Raw genomic sequence first — 13,422 nt, 5'->3', positions numbered from 1 at the left:
CTATACTCCTTCTTAAGCGGTTTAAATACACGCCTATCCTTAACACCTACTGCTTCCTTATTTAGCTTGTTAAGGCGCTACTTTTCTATATAATAGAAGTAGGACTTCTTATAGTATAGCCCTGTCTCTATATTAGGCGTTATTATAGATAGCTTCTTAATAGATTTCCGGGTATATTAATTGCTATATAGTCTCTATATTAATTTCTAACCCTTAGTGTCTGTTTTAATGTCTTTTATAAGGTTAAACACTCGTTGTCGAAGCCGCTAAAGGGCACCGACGTCGTTAGGCGTAGATAGGTCTATTATATAGTATAGTAGTTATTAGAAGAGGTTATATAGAAAGGAATTTAGGATTAGCGGAGATTGTGGGAATGCTAAGAGTACGATTTGTATTAGGTTTAGCGGGGCTTGGTATAGTTGGAGTTGCTAGCAACTCTATATGCCCCGTGCCACCCCTGCAGTTGCTGATATACACAGTACCGTTCGATCGTTGGGCGTCATGCTTACGCGTTATCGGCATTGCAATTGCCGTTGCAGCCTTAGGATTGCAGTGCAGTGCAGGTCATGTATGTACATGTATGTAATCAATAATAAAACAAAATTTCACACGATGAACAGCTGAAGAAGAAGAAGAAGTGCGAAGAAGAAAAGTGTCCACTCGTGTATGTACTACTGTATATCTGCCACGATCGTACGGCACGGCAGTTCGCCCGTTTCAGGCACACGCGGACAGGTCCTGAATTTAAATTTCTTGCCTGCTACACTGCGACAGGTCACCTTGCCCTTCCCTTCTCTTCGGAATTATTGTCTTTTCTCACGTAGCGCTACAGCCGTAACGGGAAGTTTGAAATGACACTTTTCGGCGTATTCTATCGGCTATTCAAAGTCTGCGATGCCTGCTCATCAATAATCAGTGCTCGCACAGCTCGTATGATCTGATGATGAAGGTGTTCCTGGCGGGAAGATGCCGCATACGGTAAGGATGCGGTCGAAACGTGGGCCTGGCGATGCGGCATGCTTCGTTGAGCCGGCCTCATCACACTGCAATTTCTTTGTAGGCGCGCTTGCTACAGGCTGAACTGCGGGGCTGCAGACATTTATCAGATGCATGGCAAGGAAGGGCAGGCACGGGCGATGGCGATAATAGACTGCAGCGGGAGGAAGTACTGTACTGTACTGTATCGATACCTGTGTGTAGCTGCACGCTGCACAGTAGTCCGCTGTACGTAGTCAAAGGCTCCCCTCGCAGGCGGCCAGCTCGCAAGGAAGACTCGCAGAGGACAAGAGGGCGCAAATAAGCGTGCGTGCAGCCTCATTATTGGCCTCGCGCTATGTACGGTATATCCGCAGACGGTCACATACAGATATACAGTGCCGTGATAGGACGAGTGGCGGCACAGGTGGAGTGCAGTGCAGTGCACGGTGGTGGGCAGGATGATGAGAACGGCTAGTACCTAATCTCTCGTACCGCGACGGCTTTGGAGCAAAGCCTGCAAGCCGCACGCACGCTGCGTAAGCGTTGCGCCAGGCCAGCCAGCCTGATCGTTGCACGCTGTGTGTGCCTTGGAACAACTCTCTGCTCCTGCTCTCTCTGTTCTCTGTCTCCAGCACCGCTCACCTCGCCGCCCTCGCCCTCGCCCTCTCCCACCTCCCTCCGCCCTCCGCCCTCCGCCCACCGCCGTGCACCGCTCCGACACGCTGTCCTGCTCCTCTGCCGCAGTCCGCATCTGCCAATTTCGCCGTCGACAAAGCCGGAACTCGCCTGCATCAAATCCTGACCCGCTGCCGCCGGCTCCTCGACTCACCCCTTTCCTCGCCCTCGCCCTTGCGCTTCCACACCGAACACACCACATTCGCTTCCACACGCTGCCTCAACCCGACTTTCCGACTTACGGCCTTCTAATATCCACGCCCATTCTTTCCGCTGTCTGCCCGCCATTCGAGATCTCCGAGTGTCATTTGCCCGTGGGAGGAGTGAAAGACGCGCTTGCTGCTCGGCCGTTGTCCGGAAACGCCAAGCCGAAACGAAGCTCCTCCTCAGCCGCAGCACAACACAGCACCTCAAAGCAACACACAGCGCAGCACCTTGACGCTGACCCGAGCTCAGTGGTCTGGCACCATTTCTGTGGCTTTTGCATATACGTGCTCAAAGAACGCCTTCTTTGTCTGCGAAATAGCCGCGCCACGTGCGCTCCTTTGACCGTCGCCGGCACCTTGGGCACGCCCAAATTACCGCCCATCGCCCATCGCCCATCGCCCACGCCAAATACCTCGACTGCTGGCACGTCTGCTGCGCTTTCCGACTTCCCCCACTCGCTGTACCAACTACCGACACTCCTTTTCCAAGACAGCAGAAACGACCGCGGGTAGGATGTTCTGAAAAGTCACCCTGTTTGCCTACAAGTCTTTCATCCCGTTTTGATCGACTTCAGCAAGCTTTCCATTCTGTGACAATCGTCACGTACACTCGTTTGAACCCCACTCTTCGACGGTACGCGGAACATTCAGACATGGCCATTGGGACGTGTTTGGCGCTGACTGACCCTAGGCTGACTGCTCATTCCACACCTGATCTTCCACTTTTTCCACTTTCACCCCCAAGATATTAATATGAAGACCACATCAACCCAGGCATGGTTTGCCGCACTCGCGGTCATGTCCATGCGAGGACCTGTCACGAAAGCGGACGCTGCGCCCGCTCCCCACCCCCAGGAACCAGAACGGCCCAAATACTACTTCCCGAGGCATATCAAGAGACAGTACCCGAATTCGACGGAAATCGCCGAGACTTCTTCGACGTATGCTCCGCCACCATCGCATTCGTCGTCATCCAGCTCGAGTAGCCAGGACTCAAGCGGTGCCTTCAATCCTTTTGCTCACTCGTCCAGTACATCATCCCACTTCAATCCCAGTGCATCTAGCACCGAACCGGATTCCTTTTACAGTAGCGTCATTGACGACTTAGCGAACCACCCGCCCACAACCTCGACTTCGACTACAACCTCAGGTTCCCAATTAACAACATCGTCGAGTAGTCCATACGACGGCACCAGTCCCGATTCGACGTCAAGCTCATCGTCGTCCCAGGGTGTTGTGCCGGGAATCCTGGGCGGTGCTGCATCTACGGGATACTCTGGATCTGAGAGTGTATCGCCAACCGCGTACTCCACTACTAGCAGGCCACCTCCACCATGGTCAGTCAGCTATGGACCTTCTAGCGGAGGTCTGCCAACCAGTATCCTTCACCCCACCGGGCAGTCAAGCTCGAGCTCGAGCGACGCTTTCAACCCATCTCGACCGCAGGGTACTGGTGGCTCGCCGCTTCCCATTCTCGGCACTGCGCCTACGTCGAGCAGTTCCTCATCTAGCTCATCTGCGGGTCAATACTACTCCTTCAACCCACAGAGACCTGGAACTGGCAATCCTAGCACTGGTACCAACGGATATGCGCCGGCGAATGTGCCTCCAACGCCACCACCCAGCACGTCTGCAAATGCCACGACTTCCACATCGGGCACGTCAAGTGGGCCAATCATTGTGGGAGTGAACACGATCATCGACGGCGCAACAACCTCGACTGTGCCCTCCGGCAGCCAAGCCCAATCGACTCCAGAGCCGACTGCTGTGAACGCCACCGCAGGCATTCTGCCTTCAGGCATTCTCTCCGCAGCCACTCTGCCATCTGTTCCGATACCTTACGTGACTGCCTCCGGGGGTATTCCTGTGTCCAGTTTGGTATCCTCTGTCGCCTCTCAAATTTCCAGTGCGGCTTCCTCAGCTTTGTCTTCAGCATCCAACAGCGGCAATGGCACGACTGCATACGGACCCATCAACACAGGCATCACTTCAGCGCTTTCAGGCATCGCGTCTTCTCTGAGTGCGGAGCTTTCTAGTATCGTCGCGACAGTCACTGATGCTGCCGTCTCAAGCTCGTTGGCCTCTGAGTTCTCTGGGATTCTGTCTAGTGCTGCTTCATCCCTTGCAGCACAGACCACTGGTGTACCTTCCGTCTCAGCCACTGTGACAGGATCTTCCTCCACAATGAGTGGCACTGCTTTCTCAGGTGGTTCGTACAGCTTGAGCACATCCACTGGATCGAATGGTGTAACCGTCATTCCCGTGCCCACTACGACCACAGACTCTTCCAGCTCTGCGTCAGAGACGGGTTCTGCATCATCTGGCAGCAGCACTACTCTGAAGGACAACTCAACCATCGTCCCAACAGGATATGGCAGCACGATCTCGACATCCATCCCGCTTACCACGGACACTCAGGTTACGCTTACGAGCACATCTGCGACCACGACGAAGCCATCGAACATGTCAATCATCATCCAGACATCCACGCCATCAGCGACGACACCCTCCAGCAGCCCGATTACCTTGACATATGAGCCGATGACCACAGAAACCCCATCATCAGAATCGGCCAGCCTCACGTCAACACTGACATCAAAGGGTCCAACCACGATCGTGCCCACCGGCACCGACTCCGCTACTTCCTACAGCATCCCATCATCTCTTCAGTATGCGCCGACCCCAACCGCATCGCCGAGTGCTACAGCGAGTGGCAGTACCATGACAATGGACACCACGACTACTTCTGCTGCCCCAGGACTGCCTACCGCCATGCCACGCATCATTCAGCCCCCGGGCGGCTTCCCTGTCCCGCCCGCCAACTCGACCCTGATTCAAGTGGGATTCAATTATGGACTGAACTTCCCATTCGTCGTCAGCACTGACAACTCGGCGGCTCAGATCTTCGAATATCTGCCTCAAGGTATCGCTTATGCGCTCGACATCAGCTGCGATCAAGTTAAGATGAAGGCGCTGATGCCGTATGACACGACCAAGACACTCAGCTACATCACTACTCTCGCCCAGGCATATATCCCCAGTGACTTGGTTGATCAATTGGCTCTCGATCTGCACACAAAAGTCTCCAAGGCGTACACCGATCCCGTCGAGGCTGTACACATGCTGATGTCGATGATCAACCCAACCATCCCTATTGTCCCCGGCGCGAACATGGATGATGGTACCGGAACAGCCTCCAACAACAACAACAAGAAGAACGACCCGGCTGCCAGCGCATCTGGCTCTGGTGGAGACGGCGCGCCAATTGGCGGCGACTCTGGAAGTTCACAGAAGGTCAATGGTACATCAGTTGGCATTGGTGTTGGCGCAGTATGTGGTGCAGCTGTATACGCTGCAGCTATGGTCTACGTCGCTCGCCGCTACCGGAAAAAGAGACAATCACACCGTCGCGCAAGCTCTGTCCCGACAGCAGGCGAAATCAGTCAAAGATCACCCGGCACTCCTGGCACTCTCAGTGGCGGAGGCATGGGTGGCTACTTCATGTCTGGCGCCAATGGAGGACGAGAATCCGGCTCCGGCTCTCACAGCGGACGTAGCAGTGGCCGAATAGGCAGAGGAAGCAGAAATTCTGCTGGCAGCAGCAATGGACGAAGTGTGCGAGAAGTAGGCATCTCCAACCCTATCATGGCGGAAAACAGCTTGGGGTGGAATTAGATGTACAGCTTTTATTGAAAAAAAAAAGAAAAAAAGAAATTCTTCTGCACCATCAACTGCCAGTATCTATCTACGTGTGTTGTGTGTGGAGAGAGCCAAGGAGATGATGTTTAAGATGCCCTGCTTGTTACTTGCGAGGATACCATTATGCGATTGATGAAGAGGAATGAATGCTAGGTGAGCGTTCCAACAGCCCTTGCGTGAGGTGCACAAAATCAGAAACCTCACCGCTGCATGTGTGTGTATTGTACATAAGTTAGTCATGAACCATGGGAAAAGAGAAAAAATTTTCCCTCATGTCTCTTTCGAGGTCTGCACCGACGTACAATCTACAATCTACAATCTACTAGAACTGTCTGTCTATGTATACCATCATGTACGTCATCATTTTTATACTTTTTTGTTTCCCTTGCTATCGTTCGCAGTTCGCAGTTCGCAGTTCGCATATTGCTGTTTTTGGTATATGTGACAGATTTGAGTTGTGATGATTTTTAGAGATTAGAAGAAGAAGTATGTATATAGAATATAGAATAGGCTTTTTATCAAGTGAGAAGGTTGGCAGGTATAGGAGGGAAGAGCAGATTGTGAGATGATGTCAAGCTCAGGCCAAGGGCTCGTGTGAATGGAGAGGTCTGGTGACAGACTTATGTAGAAGACACAGGGACATGGCCACGTAGAGATGCTCGAATGGCCTCTCCTTCAAGCAGGACCGGGGAAGCTTGATGGGAACGGACACCTTCTCGTCGACATCAATTCTCCAAAGCTCTAAAGTCTCATTATCACACACCGGGGCAATCAGCCTTCATCAGAACCGCTCCTTTCCATCGCCCTCGCCTCCGGAATCCACATCTGCTTCCTAGCTCGACTGGTCTCAGAATAATCCGAACCATTCCCATTCGAAATCCATTCCTCAAATTCCACACTACTCTCCAACCCAGCCTCCTCTTCACAATAATCAGACGGCGGTACGGAGACAAACCTATCACAATCCCTCGCCACCCCTCTCTGCCACTTCCTAATACCCGCATACGGCGTGCACGCCTCCGCAGTCCTCCTCAACTCATGATCCGCACTAATCCCAGAAAACCCATCACTCGTCCGATCCCCAAATTCCAAATCCGACCGTTGATGAGACATACATATCCTCCATCATTTCTCGCAACCTGCTTCGTTCCCGAAGATACTCTTCCCGGATCTCTTCCATTTCCACGAGCATATCCCGCTCCCGCTCTTCAAAACCAACGTGACTTCGACGCTCTTGCATCCACAAATTTTCGAAATCTTGTGCCGTCCCTGTCGGCGTTAACTTATAGCGAGGTACAAAACTCAACTGAGCGGAAAAAAATTCGTCCTGGAAATTCTTCAAATCTCGCTCCTGGGTTTCTAGAATTTTGCCTAAGTCGTGGACTTTCTTGGCTTGTGAGGCGTTGGGCTGGAAAAGGTGGTGGTAGTGAACTACCAATCTCTTATTACAGGTCTGCCCTCGTGATCCCTGTTGCTTGTCATGGAAAAGAGATCCGATGCTTGATGATGGTGATGTGATAGGTACAGTGTCTGGGATCTTTTCAAGATTGGTCGTGGTAAGTTTATAAATTGGGAATGTCTCATCGAGTAATAATATTGGAGCAATGGTGTTTTCGAGCATCTCTTTCACAGCAACTTCGTATGCCCGACGCGCGATCTCTAATCGAGTTCTCTTCCATCTCAACTGCTCGATGGAAGGAATGTTGTGCGATTCCGATGCCGAGACTCGATGGCGATTATTCAAGTAAAAGTCGGAGGACTTCTTGCAATCCATTTCTTGCTCGTGAAGTCGTTGACAGAACAATGCCCGAAGACGTACCTTTTGATACAAGAGGAGGTTTCTGTACTCTTCGTAGTCGTCATCTTCTACATAAATAGACGCCGAAGTGGAAAATTTGCTGGCAGCATCGTACGCTTGCCTCGTCATGGAAGCTTTCCGCCTCTTGATCAGTCCAGCGAGCTTCTCTAGATCTTTTTGTTCCGCCCACAGTCGTGCGTGTTCGCTGAGTCTTTCTTCCACAGCTTGCTCATAGCTCTCTCGCTTTCTGATCAGCGCTAGCAATCTAGAGTTTCTTACGACGTTTAGAAGCTCGATGCCGCTAGTCAAGCACCACTCCTTATCTTCGAATTGCTGCTGCTTGGATTGGATATCTGCAGCTACCTCATTCGAGAAAATGTCCAGCTTTATTGCGTCGCAGAGGTGGGACATCATACATGACCGATTGTGGGTAAGATGGCTATTGCTTTTGCTGAGGAAGAAAGGGAGAATCCTGTGGCTCGTGTAAGGCGATGTCGTTCTTCCATGATGAGGAGCTTGTACAACGGTGCGCCCTGTCGAGAACTGACGGGACCATCCTACTAGGAATCCTACGTCCTGGTGTTTTGTACTTCTTGAACACGCAATAGTTGTCATGACCAAGTATTTGGAGCCGTAAGGTCCGTAGAACGCGCGAAAGCATTCTGCCAGTTGCCCTTCTTCTGTATATCTGATGAAAACGGTGGATGAGATAGCTTCCTGCTTTTCGATTGTTTCTGTTGAAACTCGCGCTTATGCAGGTGTCCGTATTCAGTACAAAGAGCACGATGTTGCAAAATTTCAGGAATGCTTTAAGCAGAACAAAGAAATGGAGCGGCTATCGTTAGTAGAGGTAGTCTCTTGGCGAAAGTCCACATGTTTATCTTACTCAACATAAGGTTCCCCCATCGCTACATGCTTCCATTCGACTAGTATCGCGATGAAGCAGCTTGTATGCCGACCAATGCGATGATCAAATTTCTCTGGCCGAAGGTCGTGAAATCCGTCCGAGGCTGAGCGTGGTGGACAAGCAGGAGCGTGGGATGGATTCACTCGAAAAGTCTTGGCGCCACATGCACTTACTTTCTCCACTCCCCATTCGAGACCTCCCAGCTTTACCAATCAGCATACATGCCAAAGTGCTCCTAACTCTGGCGAGCCCCAGAGCAAGCCAAGCGCATCTGGCAAGGTCGAGTCGGCATCAACAGGTAAAGCGCCGGGCACAGTCGACGTGCTTGTCCACGATACATTCCGCCGCTCCGCCAACTACGAAGGCATCGCTCTTGAGGACCCGTCTTTGGAAGAGTGCATATTCGTCGCAGCACAGTTTATGCGCTAGGAGGACCGCGAGACGACGAGCTTCGATTTGCGCCTGCTAACGACTCGAGTGTGTACGGCTTTGCCCATCCCCTAACTATATTTGTTCTCGTGCTCTTGCTTTTGGCCTTCAGGTACCCTTTCCCAAGATTAGGCTCACTGGGCAGATATCCTGTAATGAAAACTGAGCTCTATGACGGCCTTATATCATGGAAAACAACGGTGGTCGAATCATGCTGTACATTCATGCTACAAATGTTAAATGCAGGGCTCTTATGCCCTTACTTCAGGCTTCGGTGGCTCTGGAGGTGGCATTCCTGATTGCGCTTCAGCTTCTTCAGAGGCCGTGTGAGACTCGGGCTGTTCTGTGTCAGTATATTGCGCCAAATCGATGAAGATCTCACTCACCTCAAGGCTGTCCTCGCGTGGCAGGTATGCAGGCTCGCCGGCATCCAAATCGGCATACATGTTGATCTCTGGATCTTGCATGGCAGCCACACGCGCATTCTCCCAGGAGTACCATCGCTCCGTCAGCACGTATTTGATGTTCTTCATCGTTCGCTTGATCTGTCGCATGATTATATCAGCAGTGCTCTCAATCAGCATCTCAAGCGAGCTGGAACCATACCGTCTTATCCCTCTCTGTACTCTCGTACCCTCCATACATATTGCCCACCCTCTTGCGTTCATTTGCGTACGTGATAAGCCTGTTTCTCTCCTTCAAACAAGCCCACCACAAGCGATGAAGGTCATCCCAGTCCTTGACTCTCAGCTCTTCAACATACCAACTTCTCCCGTGCTCGTTCATCTCCTCAGGAGTCGCCATCGATTTCCTGTCTGGTGGGAAGAACTCCCACAGGCCATGATCCTCATCCGTTTGTACTTGCGTTCTTCGCGCAGGATCCAGAACCGGCTTGGGAAGGTCTTCTGGCTTGATGGATACTCTCTGCTTCTTCAGACCAGTACGATGAAGAGCTGAGACACCACGTGCTGGGTTGCGATCTTTTTTCGGGCGAGAACGAGCAAAGTCGGCGCTGGAGGTGGAAAAGGAGCTTGTCTGGGTTTGCGTTTGCGCTGCTGCGAATGCTGGGAGGAGGAATGAGAGCGGAAGGGCTGATGATGCTGCGCGAGCAAGCGGTACACTGTATGCGCCGCTGAGCAGCATTCTCGTTGTGCAATGCATTATTCTATGGTGGAGATGAAATGTCAATGCTATGGTATGGCTGCAAACTTGCGGAGATGGACGCGATTGAACGCCTGCCAAGACGCAGCTGATTGGTCGGACCTGACTCCACCTATATATTTCGAAAAAGAGAGACACCACAGACTTGCATTTATCTAAGTCACCGCATCTGCGCTACGTACTGTCTGGCAATGATTGTGGCCACATAATACCGCCTTATGACTTTCTCACGGCCCACTGTCATCGAATGACTCGCCCAACTCTTAGCGTTTACTTGCGAATATTCTTCTCGCGCCGTTCATGCTCTGCTTGATTGCCAGCCTCAAGATGCCCAGAGAGTCTCCTTCGGCAGTCCTGGCACTCTGTCGCTCAGATGATGCCAGAATTTTCGCAGCCTTTCCGTGTTCTGTGGGCTCGGACCCTTCAACTACCTCCTTAGAAACGTCCTCCCAATCGTCCTGGTCTATTCCCGAAACTTGATCATTCACTTCATTCCGAGGATCGTCCATAGCGTTCCGCTCTCTATAAGAGCTATCTCCGACGCCTAGAGGCCCTAGGAACTCGTCTTCAAGACCTTGCTCAGATTCTCGCTCTGAGTCAGCGCTCTCTCCAGATACTTTTGCCTCTCATCTTCCTCAGCCGCTTGATTCTCTAGCCACTCTGCGCGACGTACTTCGCGTAAGGCATCAGCTTCCTTCTCATCAAAGGAAGCACAAGCAACACTCGTAGAATGCTCAACTCGCAGGAAGACAGTGAGCAGATTGTGCTTGTCAGAATTGAGGTCTCTCTCCGTGCGCAGGTGCAAATCGTAGACCCCAGCATCATGACGGATGGTATGCCTTGTAGACTTGCAAAGCACCCTCGATGGACTGGATGACTCCGAAGAAGACGGTGAGTATCAGAACGGCGACGGCAACCCAAAATGTGTACCACTGAGGGCCTTTTCGCCGGTCATACCACCACTGAGACAATGTGCTGGGTTCGGCCTCGTCAAATACTTGTTTCAATATGCATAATCGCTCTCGCCAGTAATGAAAATTCTCTATCCTGCGATCATCTGCTCGAAGCTTGCGGCAGCTCATGACTCTACTGTCGAGATTGTGGGCAGGCTGTTGCTTGCGATACCATTTTCTGGTGTCTGGGTCTGAGGACGGGCATAGCAAAGCGATAGTCTGCAGGGTCTCTTCACAGAAGCCGGGCGGAAAGATATCACTAAACACACAATGGTCAGCAGCTTCCGATAGAACTCGAAAGCGATCAGGCCATGACACACCTGTTTACATTTTCCAGAAAAGTTGCGTGATGGAACACGAACAGTCTTGTGTCATCATCCCTGAGGCTCAAATGGCTCGATAGGTCGCTCGTCCATTCGACTTCTACGCCAGCAAGACGACCTAGGTTTCGAGCATTGAAAGACTTCTCCAGCCGTACATGTCCTTGATCTGGCTCTCTGGGATGGAAAAGCTCAGCCAAGAAGTGCCGCAACGACCCCGTCTCCCAGAGCAGTGGTTTGCGGGATGAGAATGCATATGAGAGCTTGCCAATGTCGACCATAGTCATCAGTCGCGCAGCCCAATTGATCGAAACAGCGATATCGTCTCTGGTGATTGATGGGCCATTGTCCGATGCAGGCTTGGGCGCCTGTAAGTCGTGGATCACGGCTTCCCGGGTGCGGGTTCCTGCAGTGAGCAGCTCAGCAACATTGGCAATGTCCTGATGGGTGGTGATATGAGATGGTCCAGCATTACTGTGCGATAAGCAGCCGCTCAGCTCGATGGAGAAGAGGTCACATTGGTGAGCATAGTAGTCGAGGTACGCGTCGAATGAGTGACGCGTATACGATGAGGACGACGTCGTACGCGATGAGTTCCCAAGCAAAGTTTGGACGAGGCGGGATCTTGCGGGAAGTGAGGCGGGAGCGGATGTTACCGCGGTTGCCAAGGAGTCGTGGTCGTGAAAGGCAGAGTCTGCGTCCTCTTTCGACACTTTCGACATCGCAATGGCTGTCGAATGCTGAGTGAAGCAGCAGAAAGAAAGTACAGCATCGATCTGTACTCGGACAGCTCGACCGCAATGTGGTGGCTGAGCTCGCGGCGCCGACGTGGCCTTGAAGCCACGAAGGATTCGCCTGTCCAACTGTAATGCCGCAGCAGCTGAACATGACCCTTGATTGTTCTGAACACATCAATTGCCGCCTTTCGTGCCTCCAGAATGTTCTCTCAGTCATGTCGACGACAAGCACCACCACGTCCGTACTTCGCCGCATGCGGCTGGGAACGCTCAAGCCGCCCGGGAGAACATCAACGTCACCATGGCCGAATCCAGAGGAGTCTATCGGCAGGCTCTACGGCACTCTTGGAAAGGCTCAATACTGGGAGATGTGCGGCAAGGCCCGAGAGTCGTTCCTACAACTCGCACGCGATATCAAAGAGCATCTCGAGAAGCATGGGGATACGGTGTCTTCGACAGTCTATTGGTCCGCATACATGGTAGGCCGAGTTCAGAAGTCAGCAAGTCCGGTAGTCTTCTTTTGCAGCAATGATACGAGAGCTCGCCTTGACGTGAGGCAAGAGATCGAGAGCAGTGGCATCCTGGCGCGCTATCCAGCATTCCGCACAGGTGATTGCAATCGACCTCCACACCTGAGTCAGCTCAGACCTCTGGCTATGGGAGAAGCGACATCCACAATCCCGCCGCCGCCGGCCTATTTGACTACTACATGCAGTAATCCACTGGGTACGAGTATTATGGTAAAGCAAACCGAGGGCTCGAATTCACTGGTCCCTGTTACAATTGGCGCTATCCTGGAAGTAGGGGAATCGCTTTATTTCACCACCGTGGCCCATGCCTTTAACGCAATTGGTGCCATTTTCGACTTTGGTACTGGCATTGATATCGATCTGGAATTTGACTTCGGCGAAGAAGACGAGGGCTGTATCGATTGTTCGCCTGACGAGTCAAACTTGGTGTCCGATCAGATGGACGACCATCCCTTAGAGGAGCTACACACTTCACCGCTTACAAGCGCGGCTGAGGTATCGCTGGGCCAATCTGTAATAACTTCAGATACGCCTTTCTACACACAAGAGGATGTTGTGTTCTCCTCCCAAGTCAAGGACAGGTCTCGGCTCGACTACTGCTTGATCGGCTTGAACACAGACGACGAAAGAGTTTTTAGACAACCGCCAACGGAAGTAGACAACTGCTCGTATCACTCAGTCCTGCCGAAGAAAGTCTCGGGCCCAGAGGCTCATGACAGCCCCATAATCGCCTATACTGGCTCACGGAAAGCTTCACATGGGTCGCTATCAGGTACCCCCCTATTCCTCTCGCTAACGGGCGGTAAGATCACTCAAGAATTGTGGTCCGTTCATCTCGAAGGAACTCTAGTCGACGGTGATTGCGGATCCGTAGTAATCGGCACAGATTCAGAAGCGCTTGAAGGTCACATTGTCGCGGGCAGCCCAGAAGCAGGAACTGCGCTGATCGTCCCCGCATATCAAGTGATGGAAGACCTCCAGCAAAGATTCAATAGCAAAATTCGACTCTCCGAGCAGTGCGAGGGATGT

General features: G+C 52.0%; 8 protein-coding genes across 8 annotated transcripts; 4 read left to right on the top strand and 4 right to left on the bottom strand.

Annotated features, from left to right (window-relative positions):
• Positions 1 to 235: 235 nt before the first annotated feature.
• MYCFIDRAFT_199247 (uncharacterized protein) lies at positions 236 to 1,318 on the bottom strand (the record flags this gene model as incomplete). Its single annotated transcript, XM_007932019.1, has 3 exons — positions 236 to 301; positions 978 to 1,089; positions 1,191 to 1,318. 3 exons carry the CDS (start codon positions 1,316 to 1,318, stop codon positions 236 to 238), a joined length of 306 nt encoding a protein of 101 aa, XP_007930210.1.
• Positions 1,319 to 1,637: 319 nt separating this feature from the next.
• On the top strand, positions 1,638 to 2,917 carry MYCFIDRAFT_183736 (uncharacterized protein). Its single transcript, XM_007932018.1, has 2 exons — positions 1,638 to 2,493; positions 2,551 to 2,917. Exon 2 carries the CDS (start codon positions 2,636 to 2,638, stop codon positions 2,843 to 2,845), a length of 210 nt encoding a protein of 69 aa, XP_007930209.1. The 5' UTR covers positions 1,638 to 2,493; positions 2,551 to 2,635; the 3' UTR covers positions 2,846 to 2,917.
• On the top strand, positions 1,638 to 2,919 carry MYCFIDRAFT_212236 (uncharacterized protein; the record flags this gene model as incomplete). Its single annotated transcript, XM_007932017.1, has 2 exons — positions 1,638 to 2,493; positions 2,551 to 2,919. A coding segment is annotated over one exon (735 nt), but the record flags the coding sequence as incomplete, so codon positions are not given.
• Positions 2,920 to 4,946: 2,027 nt separating this feature from the next.
• On the top strand, positions 4,947 to 5,760 carry MYCFIDRAFT_212235 (uncharacterized protein). The gene has a single exon (XM_007932016.1). It carries the CDS (start codon positions 4,980 to 4,982, stop codon positions 5,532 to 5,534), a length of 555 nt encoding a protein of 184 aa, XP_007930207.1. The 5' UTR covers positions 4,947 to 4,979; the 3' UTR covers positions 5,535 to 5,760.
• A 316-nt stretch (positions 5,761 to 6,076) lies between these two features.
• MYCFIDRAFT_178096 (uncharacterized protein) lies at positions 6,077 to 8,249 on the bottom strand (the record flags this gene model as incomplete). The annotated part of the gene is made up of 8 exons (XM_007932015.1): positions 6,077 to 6,147; positions 6,192 to 6,334; positions 6,382 to 6,513; positions 6,547 to 6,588; positions 6,629 to 6,815; positions 6,861 to 8,099; positions 8,141 to 8,163; positions 8,230 to 8,249. 8 exons carry the CDS (start codon positions 8,247 to 8,249, stop codon positions 6,077 to 6,079), a joined length of 1,857 nt encoding a protein of 618 aa, XP_007930206.1.
• A 58-nt stretch (positions 8,250 to 8,307) lies between these two features.
• On the top strand, positions 8,308 to 8,858 carry MYCFIDRAFT_178095 (uncharacterized protein; the record flags this gene model as incomplete). The annotated part of the gene is made up of 4 exons (XM_007932014.1): positions 8,308 to 8,349; positions 8,385 to 8,658; positions 8,693 to 8,781; positions 8,805 to 8,858. 4 exons carry the CDS (start codon positions 8,308 to 8,310, stop codon positions 8,856 to 8,858), a joined length of 459 nt encoding a protein of 152 aa, XP_007930205.1.
• Positions 8,859 to 8,943: 85 nt separating this feature from the next.
• On the bottom strand, positions 8,944 to 9,835 carry MYCFIDRAFT_34427 (uncharacterized protein; the record flags this gene model as incomplete). The annotated part of the gene is made up of 2 exons (XM_007931439.1): positions 8,944 to 9,237; positions 9,299 to 9,835. The coding sequence occupies 2 exons, from the start codon at positions 9,833 to 9,835 to the stop codon at positions 8,944 to 8,946; spliced, it is 831 nt and encodes a 276-aa protein (XP_007929630.1).
• Positions 9,836 to 10,674: 839 nt separating this feature from the next.
• Positions 10,675 to 11,437, bottom strand: MYCFIDRAFT_110781 (uncharacterized protein; the record flags this gene model as incomplete). The annotated part of the gene is made up of 2 exons (XM_007932013.2): positions 10,675 to 11,065; positions 11,127 to 11,437. Coding segments are annotated over 2 exons (702 nt in total), but the record flags the coding sequence as incomplete, so codon positions are not given.
• Positions 11,438 to 13,422: the final 1,985 nt, after the last annotated feature.

The sequence above is a fragment of the Pseudocercospora fijiensis genome (genome assembly GCF_000340215.1).
Source record: "Pseudocercospora fijiensis CIRAD86 unplaced genomic scaffold MYCFIscaffold_8, whole genome shotgun sequence".
In the NCBI taxonomy this organism is placed as follows: domain Eukaryota; kingdom Fungi; phylum Ascomycota; class Dothideomycetes; order Mycosphaerellales; family Mycosphaerellaceae; genus Pseudocercospora; species Pseudocercospora fijiensis.
Note: the sequence above shows the minus strand (reverse complement) of the source record. Positions and strands in the feature narration are given on the sequence as shown.